General features: G+C 41.9%; 2 protein-coding genes across 2 annotated transcripts in view; one reads left to right on the forward strand and one right to left on the reverse strand.

Annotated features, from left to right (window-relative positions):
* The first annotated feature begins 1,390 nt into the window (after positions 1-1,390).
* LOC149304890 (IgGFc-binding protein-like) lies at positions 1,391-15,308 on the forward strand. Its single transcript, XM_089478356.1, has 12 exons — positions 1,391-1,442; positions 1,981-3,249; positions 4,386-4,714; positions 5,667-6,285; positions 6,826-7,424; positions 8,755-9,319; positions 9,747-10,342; positions 10,543-11,113; positions 11,431-11,630; positions 12,379-12,759; positions 13,284-13,570; positions 15,101-15,308. The coding sequence occupies exons 1-12, from the start codon at positions 1,406-1,408 to the stop codon at positions 15,306-15,308; spliced, it is 5,661 nt and encodes a 1,886-aa protein (XP_089334482.1). The 5' UTR covers positions 1,391-1,405.
* A 3,262-nt stretch (positions 15,309-18,570) lies between these two features.
* The window catches only part of LOC149304891 (IgGFc-binding protein-like), a 28,856-nt gene continuing 24,665 nt past the window's right edge, over positions 18,571-22,761 (reverse strand). The window contains exons 19-22 of the mRNA XM_089479152.1: positions 22,115-22,314; positions 20,816-21,196; positions 19,603-19,889; positions 18,571-18,657 (exon numbers count right to left, since the gene is read on the reverse strand). Of these exons, the coding sequence (XP_089335278.1) occupies positions 18,648-18,657; positions 19,603-19,889; positions 20,816-21,196; positions 22,115-22,314 (878 nt within the window). The 3' untranslated portion in view covers positions 18,571-18,647. The remainder of the gene's footprint in view (positions 18,658-19,602; positions 19,890-20,815; positions 21,197-22,114; positions 22,315-22,761) is intronic.

Genomic DNA, 22,761 nt, shown 5'->3' on the forward strand with positions numbered 1-22,761 from the left:
ACTTCATACATACTCTCCAACAGTCCCAGTTTGGCAGGCACAGTCCTATTTAATCATCTGAAAAGGAGCACTTTCTCAGCTCTTTTCAAATGTCCCAGTTTCTCTCACCTCCTCTCACTTTTCCCCTTCTGTTCAGCTTATTTCAGTCCTGCAAACTGAGTTTAAAGTGCAGAAGTTATTTGCACTCAGTTAACTGAGTAGGAGGAAGAGGAGAGGAAGTGCTAGAATGTTGCCCTTCCCAGTAGAATTGAACCAAAGCAAACAGCTGCAGATGTTCCTAGTTTGTCTATTCTTCATCATTAATACCTTTTACCATCTTGTCCACAAGCTGATGTTGCTTCGCTACAAATTTTCATCTGAGACATGTTGGAAAGCATGCATCTTGGGTGGCAAGAAGAACCAGAAGGAAACTGGTAAATGGGCCTGATACAGATCAGAAACTCATTCCAGACTGAGGCCTGCGGTTGCTCTTTCTAATCATCAATGGATAGGTTGTGGATGCTTTAACAACATACAATGCTGTTTGGTTCTTGGTTACATAACTTGCTCTATTAATTATTTAATGAATAAGCAAGCAGAGCTGATTAGTACAGTAGTAATGATACTTGATGTGTACTGAATATCATTTGAGTACTGCATAGAGGATACCAGCTCCCCTACTTATTTGGACTACATTTCCTGGAATTTTGCCATCAGTATGGCTAGTGGTCATGCTGGCTGAAGGATTCTGGGACTTGTAGTTTGAAAAAGTAACTTTTCCCAGATTTAGTTATGCCACAATAAAATTGTGAGGAAATCTCCTACACTTTAAAAATTATTGATTCATTGGTTGAATCACCCAATCAATCCTGCTTTTCATCTACTCTCCCCCAAAGTAGCTAAAAACAATATAATACTAGTCAGTTCAAAATGGATATAATAAAATCAGTTACTCAAACAAGCATTTATTTTAATTGACTTCTTCAACTGATTTTGACAGTGGTAGGTGAAACCAGCTTCATAATTAAACAATTGTGAAATCTCAGAAACAGAATAGCTTGGTTATGAGCCACACTGAGACATGCTCATCCATTCTGGATGTTAATGTAGAAGATGAGATTCTGTTTGCCATAAGATGTGATTATGTGTCTCCAAGGTAAGATTTGTAGTATGTGAAAGAAAAGAGTTGTCCAGATTTCAGAGAAATGTGTCTATATTCACACACCAGGATATGAATATCTACAGCTACTGCCAAACCACACAGAGCTTGGCTCCCATGCTCACAAACACACAACTTGTGCTGATGACTTCTGTTTTCAGTTGCCAAATCTTGGGTGGCAGACTGCCCTTTTGGAAGGACCTATTGTTCCAATCTAATCTCAAAACTTATTTTCCAGCCCCTGTTAATACACTGTCAGTCCTGAAAATGAACAACCTCTGGGCCAAGTTCTATATACTATGGGGTGAGTACCATGCAGCACCACTGATGTTCATTAGTCTCTTCAAAAGGCATCTAGGGGAGGTAAAATGGAACAAGAGGCAAAACCTAATGTTTTGAAACCTTGTGACTATAATCACGGTTCATTGCTTCTCATCAAATTGATACGACTTGAAAAAGTCCCGGCTGTGAATATATAAGATTATTGTCAGACCAAAATTTCACAGATCAATGAGATTCTGAAATCTGTTCCAGACTTTTAACTCTAAATCAGAGTTGTATATTTACAGTGTTTCCTTTTACCTCTTCCTTCCCAGTCTTTGAATAGAATTGTATGATTTCACAAAGAACTACTTTCTTTGTTGCAATGATGATACCAAACATACCCAAAATGTTTACTATAAGGTGTAAGTCCTGTGGGGGGATGTGTTCCTATCCCTCGCCATAAAGAAAAGAAATTAATGACATTTATCCACTTTTATACAATAGAGACACACTCATTTAAATAATAAGATTCAGTGAAACTTTTATTTGGGCTCTTTCTCTTTCTCTTTTCTGTTTAGGAATCTCAGGTGGTCCTTCATGGCTTCTATTAAATATGCTCCCCATCTCTGCTTCCTCAAGCCCATTAGGAAGGGAGTTCATCACAGCTTTCATGCAGAACGGCTTGCCACGAATGTTCAAGGGAGATTTTAAACTACTCATCACAGGCTATGCTCCTGTCACATCCATTAATGTCTCAATGAAGCGGCCTGCATTGAGGGTTGGGGTTAAGGTAAACGCTGGCCAAACAATATCTGTGAAAATCCCACCAGAGGCTGAGATGGTTGGAAGTGGCATTTTTGACAACACACTCACTGTCCGGGCCGACAGGAATATCTCCATCCTCTCTCTTAACTACAAACCACACACAGCTGACACCACCGTTATCTATCCTGTGGTGAGCTTAGGTACGGAGTATTATGCCATCACTCCAAATGTGGGCACAGATCGCTACAGAGAGGTTGCCATCATAGCATGGGAAGAACCCACATCTGTTGATATCTACCTGAAAGGAGCTGTTACTTTTCAAGGGAAAAACTACCTTCGAGGAAGCAAGTTGACCATCACACTTCAGCCTTATCAAGCTGTCCAGCTACAAAGCTCAGCAGACCTCTCTGGCACTAAGATAGTTTCCCAAAAACCTGTGGCTGTCTACAGTGGGCACACCTGTGTTTCTCGGCAAGTCCAGTGTGACCATGTTTTTGAACAACTTTTACCTGTTTCCAGTTGGGGTGCCAACTTCATAATTCCTTCTTTGCCCTTTAATACAGAACACGACATTGTGTATGTTTCCACTTCCCAAAATACTCGCGTTGATGCTCAGACTGGGCAAAGCAAGAGCAGCCGGAATTTGCCTGCTGCCCGGTCAGTGCTGTATGGCATTCAAGGTACAACTGCCATGTCACTCTCAGCTAGTTCTGGCATCCAGGTAATGTTCTTTAATGATGGTGGCACCTACCAGAACTTTAAATATGATCCCTTCTTCATGGCAATCCCAGACATTTCTAGCTACTGTCAGGCCTACCACATCTATGGGCATGACCAGTTTGACAACTATGCGTTGATCATTGCTAAATCTTCTGAAACTTCTGGGATCACCTTGGATAAAAGACCTTTGCAGGGTCTCCAATGGAATCTGGTTGCTGGTACTGAATACTCCTGGGCTTCCCACAGCATAGGCCAAGGTTATACCGTTCACATGATGGAGCACCCTAGTACCCCCTTCGGGCTGCTAAGCGTTGGCATTGGAAATGAGAAAGCTTACGGCTCCCCCGCTGTTTGTGCCAATGGTAAAACAAAATTTCTTGTTCCCTCTTTTTATACCTCTCCTCTTATTTAATCCCTTTAATAGTCTTATAAACTGTAGAGCTCAAGGACTGAATGGGGGCAGGAGAGGGGTCATAGCTCATGAATGAAGTCATGAACTCCCATCAATGCAATGCAATGCAGTTCAATAGCACTGATGAACTACAGTTGCTAGAGTGGGATATTTTCCCCATTCCTTCAATGTTTAGTGTGCCAGAGGAATCTCCTGCCCATGACCACTGGTGGAAAACTGACATGCTCCTGAGTGGTCCTTTATTTTCTTTCTGATATTCTTAAGAATCTCAGAATTGGATTCTATAGAAGACTGAGAGTTGTTTCACATTTTGCATTTTAGGTATATGTTTTAACAACTGAAAGCCTCGGAAGCATTTTATCTTTCCTTTTTGCTTGCTGACCAGGGTCCACAAATCACAAATAAGGTTGCATGATTTTGTGCATCTGCCATTAGACTCACAAGCAGATGACAAAGCAGCAGTAGGGAATGGTGATAAAGAATTAGGCAGCTGAGTAAATAACAAGGAGAGTGGATTACATTAGGTTCTAGATAATGCACCTGATCTGTATATAGGACTGCTTCATCAACTTTGCACTACTGTTATTACGAGGGAATTTTATGTATCTGTTATAATTACTATTTTATGCTGCTTTACTATATCTCATACCTTTTATGTATCTAATAATAATAATAATAATAATAATAATAATAATAATAATAAATTTATTTATGTTTATTTATGGTAAAACTGATTTATAAGCTGGTCTATGACCATAATAAATTATTGACTGAAAACCTCTGATCAATGTGGGATGAGTTGTGAAGAACTCCTGGAGAAAGAAGGTGTTTTTTCCCTTTCAGTGAACTTCCTCACCTTAGCTACCTTTAGGATGCATGCTTGATCTGGATGGTTTAACTCTCTCACACAAGTCTTACATCCCGTCCTTCATTGTTTAGAAGTATCTGTGGCTACTACCCTTGGGCAAGGGATGTGGGGGGAAGAATGAAGAAATGGGAAATATTCCATCTTTGAGTTTTCTTAGATGAACTCAGAATCCAAGTCATTGTTCAGTAATGCCTACTTTGTTCTGTTTTCCTTCATAGATCCTTGCGCAACACTTCAGTGCCGGCCAAAGGAGACATGTGAGGTTCAGAATGGCCAGGCAAATTGTGTCCATGAGTACATGGGGACTTGTCAAGGCTTCACAACACAGTATTTCCAGACGTTTGATGGTCTCTCTGTGGACTTCGAAGACACTTGCACCTATACTATTGCAAAGTACTGTGGCAGTGATCCTTTGCTTGTGCCATTTTCAGTTGAAGCGAAGAACAGCAACATGGACACCGAGGACTCCTCCAAGTTGCAGATAACTCATATCACAGTATATGGTCATAGCATCACCATAACAAAGGGAAATGATGTCCAACTTATGGTAAGAATTCATGCTGACTTGTTTGCAGTGATTCCCTTCATAATAAAATAGAGGGGGATACAATGAAGTGCAGTAAAAATGGATGAAAAGTTGGCATAAAAACTGAAAATTATCTAGAAATCCCAATAAAGAACTGACAAAAATAATAGTTTCTTAAATAACCAACAAACAGCACTGAAGGTCTCATAGTATAAAGAACGGACTGAAGTAGAGCCCCCAAATCATACATGTTCCCACCCAGTGATTATTTTCAATGCCAACAGGGATAGTAATAATAATTTAGATGGTGATGGTGCTGATAGATTTCAAAACAGGGACATCAGTGTGGTGTAGTGGTTCGAGTGTTGGACTGTGACTCTGGAGACCAGGGTTAAATTCCCAGCTCAGCCATGAAGCCCCACTGGGTGATCTTGGGCAAGTCACATGCTCTCAGCCTCTTGCTATGAAAACCCCATGATAGGGTCACCTTTGGGTTGCTATAAGTCAGAAATGACTTGAAGGCACACAAGAACAACATGCTCTACGTTCACAAGTACTAAACCATAGTCAAAGTCCTAAATTTTTTGTTGGGCAGTGTCTCTTTATTATAGGTCATGCATTCCAAGCTGTCTTGGGTCTCAGGATCTCATTTTAAAGTAATTAAGTACACTTGGCTCTCCATATCCACGGATTTTTTTTTTAATCCATGGATTCATGCATCCAGGGATTGAAAATATTCCAAAAAATATAAATTCCAGAAAGCAGATCTTGTTTTTGCCATTTTATGTAAGGGACACAACCTAATGGGACTTGAGCATCCACAGATTTTGATATCCATGAGGGTTTCCTAGAACCAAACCCTATGGATACCAAGGGCCCACTGTAGTGGCAAATACTGATTACTTACAATGGGGAAAAAAGTGTGCTAGGAAGATCTATAATGTCTCATGTGTCCCTTATCTTTTTTTCTCAGTTGGATGATGTTGTGACCAGTATTCCTGCAGCATTGGAGGATGGAAAAATCAAAGTCACCAAAAGCAATGATCAGCCTGCTGTTGAGACAGATTTTGGCCTTCAGGTGACACATGGCAGGGATGGGGCTATAGTAGTGACTCTCCCTAGCAGTTACTTTGGAGCCACCTGTGGGCTCTGTGGGAACTTCAACGGGGATACAAATGATGACATGACTTCTCTTAATGATATCCCAGCCTCTTCCCTCGTGGACTGGGTCAGCAGCTGGAAAGTCAAGGATCAGGACCCTGCCTGCTCAGACTCCTGCCAAGGAAACTGCTTGGCCTGTAATGATGGACAGAAGGAACTCTATGGCGGTGAAGTGTATTGTGGGGTTATCAGCAAATTTTCAGGAGGATCTTTCGGAGAGTGTCATTCAGCTGTGAGCCCTATCAGCTACTTCAATGACTGTATCAATAGAATGTGTTTAACCAATGGAGACAGCAGTGAGCTTTGCCAGGTGATGGAGGCATATGCCGCTGCCTGTGAAGAACAAGGTGTTGCCATTGCTGACTGGAAAATTACATCTGGCTGTGGGCCAGTTCAGCTTGATCACCAGAGAAATGAGACATTCATTGAAGGTATTCGAAACAATAGGGAACAAGACAAAGCCTAACCTTACAATGCACAAACTAGGAAAGTTTAGATTCTAAGACCATGTAGGCAAGAAAGAGTTGCAGGAACCTATTCCCCATGGGCTATTGCCCATTGCTTTCTTCACTGGGAGTAGCAAGAAAGTAAAATCATAAATGCCCTGTTGTAAAGAAGTGAACTCTGGTTTACAGACAGGATGGTTGTTGCCTGGATTGTGAAACTGGTGAGGCTATCTGTGGGTAGTCCAGTTGCTAGTCCATCACATCTGGAGGATGCCAGGTTGGGGAAGGATAACAGGTGTTTGTCTAATCCAGGAATGAGTAAGGTATGAGGCAAGTATCAGGAAGCCCCAGACCATCCCTCTAATGATTAATTTTTCTAGCCAACCTTCTCCCATAGTTTTGGCCCATAGTTCAACCATTTCTTGGAACAGGGTATTTCCTGTTCCCTGAGCAACTGGAAGTGGTATTCCATCACAAATGTAAGATTTATGAAACCTAACCCGTTCTTCCTCCCATCCCAAACAGCCCACAGCTGCCCTGAGAACAGCCACTACGAGGCCTGTGGAAATGCATGCCCAGCTACTTGCTCTGACCAGACTGCTCCCTCAACATGTGACGATACCTGTGTTGCCATCTGCCAGTGCAATGAGGGCTATGTCCTCAATGGCAAGACATGCATCCCCATTGAGAACTGTGGCTGTACCTATAACAACCTCCATTACAAAGCTGGGGAAGAGTTCTGGGAGGATGAGCACTGCCGTGTCCGCTGCAAATGTGATGCCAATCTGGGCAGAGTGACATGTCAGAAGGCCAGTTGCAAATCCAATGAGAAGTGTGCCATGGTGAATGGTGTTCGTCGCTGCAAAGGAACGACTTATTCCACTTGCATAGGAACTGGTGATCCTCACTACACTACCTTTGATGGAAGGAAGTATGACTTCCAGGGCACCTGCATTTATCAAATGGCAGGAGTCTGTTCCAAGGATCCTGCCCTGACTCCATTTTTGGTCACAGTAGAAAACAATAACCGAGGCAGCAAGGCAGTGTCTTTCACCAAGGTGGTGACTTTGGAGGTCTATGACATGGTCATCAGCCTGAGCCAGGAATATCCACACAAAATCCAGGTACAGAAATGCTGTGGGATGGGGTTGTTTGAGGGCAGGGACTTTACGTTAAGGAAACTGCAGGACTGTAGATAAAGGCTAAGATTCTGCACAGATGTGACTACAGTGATGGATCTCCATCATCATAGTTACATCTGATAATGTTTCTCTGTGTGCCTTCAGGTCATACCTGGTTAATCTAGATGACTTTAAGTCTTGGAGACCAGTCGGTGTTCAGTAATGGCTTCTCTTCATCTTGGAGAGAAGTGACCAGTGGGGTGCCACAGGGTTCTGTCCTGGGCCTAGTGCTATTCAACATCTTTATCAATGACTTGGATGAAAGAATAGAGTTGCTTAACAAATTTGCAGATGACACCAAATTAGGAGGAGTAGCTAATACCCCAGAGTACAGGATCAAAATTCAGAATGGCCTGAATAGATTAGAAAGGTGTGCCAAAACTTAGAAAATTAATTTCAACATGGAGAAATGTAAGATACTGCAGTTAGGTTAAAAAAATGAAATGCATAGATATATGATGGGGGAACACTTGGCTAAATGAGACTACGTGTGAAGGGGATCTAGGAGTCCTAGTAGACCACAAATTGAACATGAATCAACAGTGTGATGCAGCAGTTCAAAAGGCCAAGGCGATTCTAGGCTGCATCAATAGACATAGTGATAGTGCCACACTATTCTGCCTTGGTCAGGCCCCACCTGGAATATTGTGTCCAGTTCTGGGCACCACAATTCAAAAAGGATGTTGACAAGCTGGGGAATGTCCAAAGGAGGGCGACTAAAATGGTGAAGGCTCTGGAAACCATGCACTATGAGGAACGACTTAGGGAGCTGGGGATGATCAGCCTGGAGAAGAGAAGGTTAAGAGGTGATATGATAGCCCTGTTTAAATATTTGAAGGGATGCCATATTGAAGAGGGAACAAGCTTGTTTTCTGCTGCTCCAGAGACTAGGACCCAGAGCAATGGATGCAAGCTACAGGAAAAGAGATTCCACTTCAGCATTAGGAGGAACTTCCTGACAGTAAGGGCTGTTCAACAATGAGAAACTAGAAAGCCAGCATGATGTAGTGTTCTGTGCATTGGACTATGACTGAGGAGCCCAAGGTTCAAATCCATGCTCAGCCATGGAAACCCACTGTAAGTCACAATCTCTCAGTCTCAAAAGAAGGCAAAGGCAAATTGCCTTTGAACAAGAATCCCCCATATTAGGTTCATTTTAGGATTACCATAAATCAAAAATTATTTGAAGTCACAAAAGAGGAAAAACTGGATCAATTTCATGTTTCTTGTTTTCACCAAAAATCATTGACAGTCTGTTCCACCTATTTTTCAGGTCAATGGAGTCTTTGTAGACTTACCATTCTCTTATGAGAATAAACTGAAGATCTACATAAGTGGGGTCCACGGCTTCATTAAAACAGACTTTGATCTGAGAGTCAGTTTTGACTGGTACAGCTATGCCCGGGTCATTATTCCCAATGCATATGCCAATGCTATGTGTGGACTCTGCGGCAATGCCAACATGGATCCCAGTGATGATTTTACCATGAAGGATGGAACTCAAGCAGAGGATGAAATCCAATTTGCAAACAACTGGAAGTTGAAAGAGGTTCCAGGATGCTCAGAAGGATGTACTACTGACTGTCCAGTATGCAATGAGGCAGAGAAACAAACCTACAAGGGAGACCAGTTCTGTGGGATCCTAATCAGAAAAGATGGGCCATTCAGACAGTGTCATCAGGCCATTGAACCAACATCCTATTTCGAGGATTGTGTCTTTGATACCTGTGCATATAAAGGTCACCATGACACTCTCTGCAATGCCATCAGTGGCTATGTGACAGCTTGCCAAGCTCAGGGCGTTCAGATTGGACAGTGGAGATCAGCTTCCTTTTGCAGTGAGTGTTGCCTTCTTTAACTTTATTGGGGGCTATGTTCATCTCTGCATTAGCATGTATCATTGACCCCTCTACATTGAAATCATGTGTGCTAGCACAAGTCACCAAGCCATACTAGGAATAAAAAGGCACATCCATTGCCCATCACAAAAATATAGTTTTAGCAGACATTGTTATAACTTTTGTGACTTTTTATTCATCTACTCTTTCTCAGAAAAATTAGGGGACCAGGGTTTTGTGATGACCATGGGGATTGGTGCAACAAAACAGTTTAGGGGGGCAGCATGTGCCCTATATAAAAGGGCAGTAGCATTTATACTAGTACTGTACTTCTGTTGCTTAGAATATCGTACATAGGTGAATACAGTATGTTCCCAGTGTTGAACTGTGAAGCTCATTTTTCTTTTCTTCCATTTTTGCCTTCCAGATATGCCCTGCCCACGTAATTCTCACTATGAACGGTGTGGAAATGGTTGCCCTGCCACTTGTCATGATAGCTCAGCTCCAGAAACATGTGAGGCTTCATGTGTGGAAGGGTGTTTCTGTGACCCTGGATTTCTCCTCAGTGGGGATGACTGTGTCCCTCTTGCAGAGTGTGGCTGTGCCCACCAAGGCAGATACTACAAAAAAGGAGATGAATTCTACCCCAACACCTCTTGCCAAGAGAAATGCCAGTGCATGGACAATGGAGCTGTTGACTGCCAGACGTTCTCCTGTGGCGCTCATGAGGAGTGCAGGGTTGAAAATGGCATACAGGGCTGCCACCCTGTTGGATATAGAATAGCAATATTATCTGGTGACATTCATTATATTTCCTTTGATGGTCAAAGTCTTGATTTCCAAGGCTCTTGCACCTATACCTTAGCCAAAGTCTGTAGTGAAGATCCTCGATTAGTGAAGTTCTCTGTGGTGGTGGAGAAAGAGAAACCTGACGATGGGCACTCGCCTATAACAAGAACAGTTATGATCTCTGTTCATGGCTACTCTATTGCCATTGAAAGGGGGATGAAATGGAAGGCTATGGTATGTTCCTATTCCATTGGTATGAATGAAATACAGAACTTAGTGTTGATCACCAGTGGCTATACTTTTTTGTGTATGCACAAGTAATTGCCTACAGGGGTTTGTGTGACCATAACCAACAATCTTGCCCTAGAGGTTTCAAAAACATAGCTTTGCAATCTTTGTTATTTATACAGGTGTTTTTTTTGTTATTTATACAGGTGGATGGAGAACTCTACACTTTGCCAATGAATACAGTGGATGGGAAACTATGGATCACACAAGAGGGGAACAATATCATTCTCCATTCATCTTTTGGCCTCACTGTCCTTTATGATACTTCTTCATATGTCAGTGTGTCTGTCCCTAGCACCTACCAGGGACACATGTGTGGACTTGGTGGCAACTTCAATGGGGATAAGAGTGATGACTTCATGCTACCCAATGGAGAACTCACTAAAAGTGTGGAGGAACTTGGGACCTCCTGGAAAGTCCCTGTAGATGGTGCCATTTGTTCTGACAGCTGTGGAGATAGGTGCCCAACCTGCAACACAGCACAGACAGTTCCATATAGGGCTGAAAATGCATGTGGAATGATCCAGTCTGAGACAGGTCCATTCAGAGATTGTCACCCATTGGTGAGCCCTGATGACTACTTGAGACATTGCCTGTTTGACATGTGTGTCTTTAGTGGAGCAGAGGAAACCCTATGTCATAGCCTTCAAGCCTATGCAGCTGCATGCCAACTGGCTGGAGTCAATATTGGAGCATGGAGAACACCCTCCTTCTGCCGTAAGTTTGCAAATGAAATTTGTAGCAATTTCTGCTGGATTTAGGGACTCATTGTCCAATGATCCATGGTTCAACGAATGAGGGAAATGTGAGATCAAGGAACTGGTTCAAGATAACCCAGAGTATTCCATGGCTAGTGGAGATTTGATTTTTGGTCTCTATCAACTTAGTTTGATCTGGGGTGAGCAATTTCCAGAATTTGGGGAGCTGGGACTTAAAGAGCCATTTTCACGTCCTCAGTCACTCAGGTTTGTAGCCAGCCTAATTCCATTCTACAACATTCTACAATTTTCTACAATATTCCTTGTTCTTTTCAGCCCTCTCCTGCCCAGTCAACAGTCATTATGAGTTATGCACAAGATCCTGTGATTTTACATGTGCTGCCTTATCTGCTCCATCTCAATGTACTGGAAAATGCTTCGAAGGCTGCCAGTGTGACACTGGCTATGTGTTTGATGGAGAGGAATGTGTGTCCATGGACAACTGTGGCTGTGCTTATGACGGACACTACATCAAGGTGACTATTGACTAATGAACTAGACTATTCAGTAGGCGGTGAAGATGCAGCAGTTATGAGACTCCTTGGGGAAACGTAGCACTACAGGTTTTTGTTGCTGTAGGTGTATGTACCTATATTTGTCTGTTCAGCATAGGTTAAACTGAAGCTTATATTAAATGTTCAGTAGTAGTATGGTTAACAAAACACTCTTAGATCATTGTTAGACAACCAATGCATTTTCTGACCTCTGCTGTTGAGAGTACTCATATTCTTTCCCATTGCACAGCCATCCTTTCAACCACTTCCATCTGCTAGTGTGCTGATATTTTGGGGGGGCTTATTCCCTTCTTTCATTCCAGCCAATCGGGGATTCTTAGTGTTGAGGGAGGATTGAATGTGGGACTTTTAGCTCATAAACCATGTGTTCTACCACTGAGTTATGCCATCTCCTACTGAAAGTATATACTTTTTGACAACTACACTGAACCCATTTCATACCAACCTATCTAGTTAGTTTTCATCAAGCATATCCAGTTTGGCAGATCTTTTATTTGAAAATGGACTCTGATAGGTCAGGCAAAATGTGCAGGTCTCTTGCCTTAGCCAATGCTATTCAATTAGAGAGCTGGGTTGTTTGTTTGTTTGTTTGTTTGTTTTAAAGGGAAAGGAATGTTTCTTTGATTCAATTCTATGGTTCTAGTGAACATGCTCATTTCCTGAGATTTAAAGGTTCAGGATCTTTTTGTGTGTTTGAATTCCTTTCTAGGCTGGAGAGGCCATCATCTCCAGTGACTGCTCAGAGAAATGCACATGTCGCCCCTCAGGCCAACTCACTTGTGAAAAAACCAGCTGCACTGTGGGAGAGACCTGTGCTCTTACAGCTAAGAAACGTGGCTGTGTAAGACAAGAAGGCCACTGCACGCTCACACCAGGAGCCTGGTTCACGTCTTTTGATGGTGCCAAAGGAAAATTCCTCTCTAATGGTGTCTACAAGTTGGCCGCCTACTGTGATGAGATGTCGCCATCCTGGTTTAAGGTTGTGGTAGATATCAATGAATGCAATAATGAAGCTGTGCCAGCAGTTGCAGCTGTCTATGTCTTTTTCCGGGAAGCATTCATCACAGTGACAAGCCACAAAGAGACCTGGGTAAGTGGTTTCTGGCCACCATAGTTAAGCAGAACTTCCATGTAAAAAAACAAGTGGTATGCCAGTAAAGAATTGCTGAAGAGCAAATGAAAGAGGGGTCCTTCAAATCATGCTTCTTTGGCATCCCAGAAACAGTCACTTGGCTACTCTGTGAAACTAAGTGTAGGACTAGATGGGCCATCAGACATATCCATTGAGGTTCTTCTTAACATTCTTAAGGAGATTTCAGGATGCAACATGTGCAACTTTCTCTCTCTCTCTCTCTCTCTTTTCCCTACTGGCTTGTCAGAATACCTCTCTGACTCTCTCTAAGGCCCAAGCAGATTCCCTATCTTATACAAAGCTAATTTTAAGTGACTACTTTGCTTCTATAATTGATCTCATAACTATCCCAAAACAAAGGTGCTCAATCTCATGAGACCCCACTCCCTTCATCTCTTCTGTTCTTTCCTCTCTCCTTCAGGGGGTTGGAAGCAATGGCTCTCAGCCCCACTCTGCTTCAGACTGCTTTCTTTGTATTCCAGGTCAACGGACTCTTGGTCCAGCTCCCACTGAACATCTCCAAAGCGGTGTCCCTCACTGAGTCTCAGGACACGGTTATCATTGATCAAAATTCCAAGATGCAAGTTCTTTTCAGTCCCAATGGTAAAGTGACAGTGAAAGTCACAAATAGCCTGGCAGGAAAGATGTGTGCGCCTTGTGGAAACTTCAACAATGACATCGCAGATGACCTAAGGCTACCAAGTGGTCAGATTGCTAGTGGGATTGCTGAGGTCATTAATGCCTGGAAGGCAAGGGACTTCTTCGATTGGTGAGTAGTTCTATAGATAACCTTTTGCTATTTGTGACATACTTTATCTCACAAAATAATAATAATAATAATAATAATAATTATTATTATTATTATTATTATTTATTTATACCCCGCTCTTCAGCCAAAAGGCTATCAGAGTGGCGTACAAATTGTTAATTAGACATTTCCCTGCCCTCAGGCTTACAATTTAAAAAAAAGGCTTGGGATTTGTAGTTTGGTATGGCACCAGAGCTCTCTGACAGACCATGCCAAATACCTCACCAAGCTACAAATCCCAGGATGATGTGGGATAGAGCCATGGCAGTTAGAGTGGTGTCAAACTGCTTTAATTCTGCAGTGTGGATAAGCTAAATAACCTCCAGGATCACAGGCATGGAGAGGTGCCTCCCAGTATCTGTCACCTGAGCCTTTCCTATCACCTTCTACTAGATCCTTTTTTAAAAAAAGCTGGAAATGCTAAGGATTGAACTGGGAACTGTGTGCATGTAAAGCATTTGCTCCACTTGATGGTGGCTAGTGTCTCAGCAGAGCTGTGAATCTACTTAAGTTTTTAATCAAAAGCTGAACTAAAGATGATGAGCCATCTCCCCAAAATTACATCCAGAACTTTGGATAGCTGCTTTAAAGTTCAATAGACTTAGAGCAGAGTCACTGCCCCACTGAGATAGGAGACACCAGCCATTGCTGATTCTACTGTCTACTACCTTATATATTGAGGATGTTGGTGATATGCATGTATATAACCCAAGACTATACATGTGTACATCTTCCTTTGGACAGTGGATGAAGAATTATTCATTAGCCTCTTGTGATCTGTGAAAAATCTCCTCCTCAAGACCATCTGCCAAGCTTCATGGGGCACTGCTGCAGCCATGAAATGACCAGGGCAGGGAGAAAGGGGAGTTAGGAAAATGACTGAGCAGTGCAGATTGCTTTCCATCCTCACTGAAGAGAAGAAAGAGAAATTACAACCTTGTTTTGCTTCCCTCTGTTAGAGAACTATAGCCAAGAATGGCCCTTCCTCGGTCATTTTTAATGGCTGTACCAGTGACCCATGGGCATTGATAGCTTGGTACCAGTTGAGGACTCAGAATTTTCTGAGATTCTGGACTCAGGATCTCAACCCATTGCGACTTGCAATCGTGTCCGAGGTTCTCTAATTGCTTTCTTTTAGAATGGAATTGGGCACTGAACTTGTCTTTCTACATGAAAATAGATACTATACCATTGCGCTATTCCCAAGGTTATCATCACCATCCCTGGGCCTTTCCTGACCCTAGCCAAAAGAGTACTCCATAGCTCTCCAGTTGATTTAATCCCCTCCAAATTTTAACCCCTTCTCCTTCCAACATCAGGTCCAACCACTCTCAGGCTCCCAATGCTATGGAGAGAAGGTCTTTCCTTTAAGCAATGTAAAGTGGTCATCCTCAGAAAGCAGATGTTAGATGGCAGCAGCAAGGTTTTGGACCAGGGGGTTGTGTACCACGCACCTGCCTGGCACTTCCTAACCTCTCCTGTTGCCTTCAGGTGCGGTGGAAGACACTGTCCCAATATCAGTGTTGAAGAAAGTGCCAACAACCACTCCAGTCATCTTTTGTATATGGAATGGGAGAGATCACTCTCTTGTTCTTCACCTCAGACAGCAACATTTCATGGGCCAGCTATGTGCACTCTGCTCCCTTTACTATTCATAGCTGGGTTGAATCACTTTGTGCCTACTTCTCTCATGTATTAAGCAGCTACAACATTTTTCATCCCCCTCCTCATATTTTCCAACTGGAAAACAACACTACAAAGTCTCAAATACACCAGAACCTCAAGAGGCCACCACATGTAGCACATACCTTGAGAACCAGTATTACATGCCATTTCTCCTCTGTTCACCTCCACAGTTATTGATACCCAGAGGACAAGATGCTACTCAGTGTCATGGTAAGCAACTGTCCAAACTGCTTCTATTTTTAAGGTCCCATTCTGTTATATTTTTCGTCATAACTAATACTAGAATTAAGGAAGTGGTCAGGGATATAGACAATGGTGGCTAATAGCACCCATAGGTGCAGACCTTTGGAGGGAGAGATTCCTTGCTGGAAGTAATAGGCTCAGGAAAAAAGTCTAAGTGTAACATACCCGTTTGTTTCATTTTTTCCCCCTCCTAGCATTATCTAAAAATCCAGTCTGGAATCATGCACTGGACCACACAATGCTGCAAGTGTTTCTCCCTCCTTTAATCACTCTGCAGTCCATCATTCCACTGTATCAGATCATAGATATTGTGACAGCCAAGAATGGAACCGCCATATGTAGAAGCAGTGTACTTGAGCTTCCAGACAATTGTGAGGATCGTTGTCATCTTATTGCTCTGCCTGTGGACTTCTCACAGGCAACTGGAAGTTCTCCATGGGAGTTCATTTCTTCGAATACACGTACCTTTGGTCTGATGAAGCAGTATCCTAGGATGTTAAACTGAATTTTGATGGGAGTTTACATCTAAACCTTTGGCAATTTGTGGTTTTTCTAGCACACTGGCAAATCAGAATGTCTAAAAGCTATTGCTTCTAACGCAAAGTATTGTAAATTATTAATGAAGAAATAAATGCTTAGACCACCCTTGTGAAGATTGTACAAATTCATTTTTTTTCTGAGGACACTGGACACACTGGTGGCATCCTATCAGTTGCATGTGCAAATGTAATTACACGTTTACATATGTATTTTTGAGGTTGTTGCAGAAGTTGATACCCACTTCTTTCCTTTGAAACAACCAAAGACCCTCCTCCCAACTCACTGTGTCATTGCAATAGCCGCTCCCAATCATCATCCTGTTGCTGGAAGAGAATGGAGACCATCAGAAAAACATCTGACTATGCTTCCATAGCCAGACACAAATCAGTGACATCATCTGCTGAGACTTTTGGAGGACTCTGACAGATCTTGGAAGATGTTCTCAGTCTGCATCTGGCTGATGCCTCTTTGATCCCTGCCACTGTCCATCAGCCATGGGATGGCTTTGAAAGGTGCTATCACCACAAAGTCAGTTCTCCGGCTGATGATGGGGAAACTGTAGTGAAGTTCCACATGTGCACATCCGTGTATGATCTCAGCCACAATACAAAATATCACTGACGTGTGTGCAAAAAATAGATTTAGTATGGAAGAGTAAGTTGTGTCTGGAATGGAAGTATTAACATCACAATTCAGGATGGACACAAGTAGCCATCAGTGTTTCAAATATATTGTTCCTTCAGTGTTTCTCCACTACACCACTCACTGATCAGCTCCAAATCTATTTACACACTTGCAGTACAGCCAAAGCTCATGGGGTTGAAATATCAGGACTTTTTCATTAGTTGGCATATTGATATCATCTGGTATAGACTCCCCTGTTCCTGCAGAGCTGAGCTGCAATTCTCAAAGCAGTAAGAGGATGGAATGGGGCTAGGTTTTCCCAGCAACAATGAAAAAAACAACACGTTATAATATTTTGAGCTGTGTTTATTATAACGCAAATTCATTTGGAGTGATTTGGTCTGGAATGGGCATTTAAGGTCCACTACCAAAGACCTGCTCCAGGTAGAAATGAAAACCAGTAGAACTCATTTCTTGGTTTGTTAGTCTATTGCAGGGAAGAAGAAAAAAGATCTTGCAGCCTCTTAAAGTCTAATGCACTTCATTAAGTATGAAGATAATATATTTTAAATATAGTTGAAAGACATGTTTGTAGAGTGTCAAAAAATCTTGAGAGGAATCCTGGAATGATAACAATCTTTGCAGTTTGAGATTTATTCGACGCAAAATTCGCACATGATTGTTTTCCAAAAACAAAAAAGCCATAGCATTTTCCTTGCAGGAAATAGCATTTTCTACACACATTTTGTTAGTGTAGTATATACTGGCCTGACTCCCTAATCCTGCCTTACTGGGCAGCAGCTGTTGCAAGTAGCAGAGATCTGTTTACTTGTCAAATGGGGCACAGCATATGGATCTTCCCATTCCTTCTCCCCAATGATGAGACAAACAGAAGCAGGTTCCCTGTCACAATTCCTCCTTACATTGGTAATTGCTGGCAGGTTGAAAGTACCCCAATCAATAGAAGAACAGACCTCTATTGCTTGCAGCAGCTGCTGCCTGTTAAAGCTAGTTTTAAGAAGAAAATTAGCCAAGAATTACCTCACTACAATTCATCTCCCACATGAATGTTTACAGTGCCACCCACAAATACAATGTGTTCATTTTAGGATGGTTTGTTACTGTGGATCAAAAGAGCTGCCTGACTTTTTGGATCCTACCAAGGAAGTGGCATGGCCATGGGTACAGCTGCCCCAGTAAGTGCCTGCATTTCAACATTTGCCATGACCATGACACTACTACACTCTCATAGTATAATTACATTATATAATTCTGGCTCAACATGATGGACACTCTTCATAAGTGTGGTTCCTACTAGGTTTCTACTTTCAACCCCCCCCCCCCCCCCAATCTCCTAAGGAACAATGTGTTCTATGTAGTGGGTACAAGATCATAGTCAGCAGCAGGAAATGCTGAAGTACTAAAACACAAAGGGCTGCAATTAAAAAAGGTCAGGATAGAACTCATGGGACACAGGTTCCTCCCAGTCTCTGACTTACAGAATCTTTCCAGTTCAGATTTCTCTGTGGACAGTCCTAAATGAACAAAAGAGATGACTTAACCATCTGTAATTCATTACTGTGTGGTGTGATGTAAGAATCACTGCTGGAAGGACATCTAAGGAAATCTTGTCCTCAAGGGATCTTCTTAAGCATATAGCCAACCACAGAGAGTACACATCACCTATCTGGCATCATGGTTAATTTTAGAAAGGGAAATTTCTATAAGCAGAACTGTAACAGCAGTTCAGACTCCAGTGTGAGAATCTGAGAAGAATGGTGACACAGGATAAGAACTATTTCTTTAGAGAGAAATCTGTAGGTACAGCTTTATTGACATTTACCATGTGCTTCTATTTTGAGCATCCTTTCTGTATTTACAAAAGCCTTCAACTTCAAATGCCAAATTGGAGAATGCAGGTCTTGTATTTCAATGTTCTTTTGGACTATTGTTCACTAGGAGAGAAAAATAAATATTACTTATGCTACATAATCCAAAAAGTACAGTCATGTCAAAAATACTCAAAAAGCAGTAGGAAAGAAGCATAGCTCAGTCATAGAATACATGGCTCTGTGTGCCGGACTTCATTCCCAAACCTCTTCAGCTAAAGAAGAGGAGGGTGAATGCCCTTGGAATTGAATAGTGCAGTTCTTCAAGGCTGTTTTGTAACCCTAACCATAAAGACCACATGTTTGGTGGCCAAAAAGAGGTAAACAGCTTTACCAAATTAGGAGGATTAACTAATCTCCCAGAGGAGAAGATCAGAATTCAAAATGACCTGAATAGATTAGAAAGCTGGGCCAAAACTAACAAAATCAATTTCAACAAAGAGAAATGTAAGGTACTGCACTTAGGCAGAAAAAATGAAATGCATAGATACTGTATAAAATGGGGGACACCTGGCTTAACATGACTACATGTGAAAGGGATGTAGGAGACTCAGGAGACTACAAGTTGAACATGAATCAACAGAATGATGTGGCAGCTAAAAAATCCAATGCAATTCTAGGATGCATCAATAAAAGTGTAGTGTCTAGATCAAGGGAAGTAATAGTGCCACCATATTCTGCTTTGGTCAGACCTCACCAGAATTATTGTGTCCAATTCTGGGCCCCACAATTCAAAAAGGATGTTGACAAATTGGAGCGTTTTCAGAGGAGGGCCACCAAAATGGGGAAGGGTCTGGAAACCATGCCCTATGAGGAAAGACTCAGGGAGCTGGGGATGTTCAGCCTGGAGAAGAGAAGGTTAAGAGGTGATATGATAGCCCTGTTTAAATATTTGAAGGGATGTCCTATTGAGGAGGGAGCAAGCTTGTTTTCTGACTGAAGCAAAGAAGGTGTTGAGTAATTCTGTCTATTCTGTCTTCTGTTAGCATCACACACATCTTCTCCACTTACCAGCCAATAAAGTCTCGAGCCTTCCAGGCATCAATAACTTCAGCAATGTTCCCCACAACCTTCCCATTGGGAAGTATCAGGTCATCTGAACTGTCACCATTGAAATTTCCACACGATGCACACAGCTTTCCCTCTAGAGTATCTTTGACCTTCACTGTCACTTCACCTTTGAGGCCAAAGAGGACTTGCAAAGATGTTCCATGGCTGATGGTGACAACATCATCAGAGATGCTCACAGATGTGATATCAGAGACAGTTGCTGGAAGCTGCACCGGCTGACCATTCACCTGCAATACATAGGGAGAGAGAGAGAACTGTCATACATCAAAACTGTGTGACTTACTGGCCTTTAAATTAGGGCAGAAGATATGTGACTCTCTAGATGTTGCTGGACCACAGTCCCATAACCTTTTGCAAGTCAAATGTCCCTCCACCCACTTTAAATAGTGACCCAAAACTGAGCTGTGGGCCAATCTGAGGAAAATTACACCAGAGGATATTGCCAACATTTTCTCTTCTTTTTCATGCCAGTTTTTCATTGTTTAAGATAAGGAATCAGAGGGGGTAAAGGATAACAATACAGAGGAGAAGAATGTGATAGAAAAGAGAGAGCAAGAGAGAAACAGGAAGGAAGTGGCTATATGCCTGACATGCCAGGGTACCTAGCATGAAATTATTTCCATAGCCCTATCTATGAAGTTTATGGGTAGAGTAATCCAATCTAGTTGTTGGTAACCTTCACTGCCAAAGGAGAAAGACTTCTTTCCAGGAATGGAAAAAATCAATTGGGTTTTCAGTTACCTATGAAAATAATCATTTTGCACTTCACAAGACTAACGTGGATCAAAGCACCTCTTGCCTCAGAGCCCTATGAATCTCAAAGGCTCATGATACATTTTGGCAAAGAAAAATGCATATAAAACCATGCATCCATTTAAAAAATGTGCATGAGCAGCAATGCATGTATTTGCCAGAGCTATACAAATATGCTTATTTTTAAAAATTAAATGTTTATAGTAGGAACAATTGTATCATAACATACACTAATTTCCACATGTCTCAATTTTCACTTGTGAATATTGGAGAACATGTATTCTGCAAATAGAAAGCTACTTGGTAATTTTTTAATGTATATCTGTTATTTCTCTTTTTGGTCCCAACCACAGTGTCCTTTGGTAAACCACATAAGAAGTACCAAACTCAGTTTTCTTACCCAAGCTTCTTTGTTCCTGTTAATGGCAATAAATGCCTCTCGGAAGAAGACATAAACTGCAGCACTTGCCATCACTTCACCATCACCGCACTCTCTCATGTTCACTACCACCCGGAACCAGGCACTGGCTGAAACGTCGCAGAAAGAAGCCACCTCATACACTCCACTGTACAGTATTTCGCCTGATGCGCCGTCAAAGGTGGTGAGCTGGCCTCCTAAGGCAAGAGTACACTGAGCTTCCTGCTTCACACACCCACGGGTACCATTCTTGAGTGCGCATGCCTTCCCTTGGCCACAGCTGATTCCTTCACAGGTGAGCCGGCCTGAGGCATGGCAGGTGCATTTCTCAGAGCAGTCCTTGTTTATAACTGTTTCTTCAGCCTACAGCAGAGAAATGGGATTCCCAAATAAACAAATGGTTATTAAAATCTCAGCTCTGACAAGGAAATTTTTCTTTCGAAAAAGGAAATGGAGGCTTTAGTCCTGCCAAAAACTGATGATTGCAGGCAGCTGTTGTGTTGCAATAAAAACCATAAAGTCTTGGAATGCATTAAAGACTAACACACTATTAGTTCATAACATTCAAATGAAGTTAGTCAGAGACTGCGAAAGCTTAACTTATAACAAAACATGTTAATCTATAAGTGCTTCAAGACTCTTTGTTAGATAGATATTTTATCTAATAAACTTTTGTCCTCTTCAAGAGGAGCAAAAGGCTGCTGCTCCTTTCCTGGCTGTGCAACAGCAACCAGATTGCAATGAGGGAAGACTCCTGTAGCCAATCTGGAATTGAGGGCATTGGACACTGCACTGATGGGAAGCTGGAGAAGGAGACCAGACTCCCACCAATATATGGCAGAGCTTTGTCTATTAGGTTCTTGGTCAGTGGCTTCTGTTGTCTTTCTCTTCTTTCCCTAGCACCATTACAGTGCTTTAAATTATGTGTTTTATTTTATTTTATTTGCAATACTTATGTACTGCTATAGTGAAAGACATTCAAGCAGGCCACTTTACATGTGTGTATGTGATTAACAAACACAACCAAAAAATATATATAATGAGCAAAACATTTTGGCTTCCACCTTCTTCAGTTGCAAAGGATGAAACTGAGCTGAACAAGGTGGCCATTTAGATAGATAGATAGATAGATAGATAGATAGATAGATAGATAGATAGATATGCATATGTGTGTATAATTATGCTGTGTTATAAAACCTTTATATTACCTAATGAAATATATTAAAGGAAAAAAGAGTAGTGAACACAAGTACATAGCTACACTGCAGTTCTGGCACCCACCTTGATGTAGCGACCATTATGCATACAGCCACACTGGTCCATGGGAATGCATGCTTCCCCACTAGACACATAGCCAGCATTGCACTGGCAGCCTTCAAAGCATTTTGTGGTGCATTGTAGGGGTGCAGAGAGGCCTGCACAGGTAAGATCACAGGATCTGGTGCATAACTCATAGTGACTGTTGGCTGGGCAAGTGAGAGCTGAAAAGAAAAGAGAACCACAGTTGTTATCTCTGAGCAAAGATCCTTTGATTCTCATTTACAGGAAATATATCAAATTTCAAGTGCATGAGCAATAGTAACTGAACTATCTTCATTACAATGAACTACAAAGCAGACAGACAAATTTTAAAAAGGAATTAGAAAAAGGTAGGGTTAGGGAAGGCAGAACCAGTAGGCCTGAGAACATAGCAGCCAATGGAAACATGAACAGAACTACTTAAAAAGGGTTTTATGAAAATAAACTTTGTGTAACATTTCCAAACTATGGGCAAGAAAATTGGTAGGGAGGGGAGGGGAGCACATGCTTATTGCGCACCTGCTCTTTCTTCAAGGAGCTCTTCCCTTCATTGTATTTTTGCATCAATTTCTGTGAGCTAGCTCTGTGTTACACTAGATATTGTGTGTGTGTATGTGTGCGTGTACATA

This window comes from Sceloporus occidentalis, unplaced genomic scaffold (genome assembly GCF_023333645.1).
Source record: "Sceloporus occidentalis isolate IW3139 unplaced genomic scaffold, rSceOcc1.0.p SCAF_13, whole genome shotgun sequence".
NCBI lineage: Eukaryota > Metazoa > Chordata > Lepidosauria > Squamata > Phrynosomatidae > Sceloporus > Sceloporus occidentalis.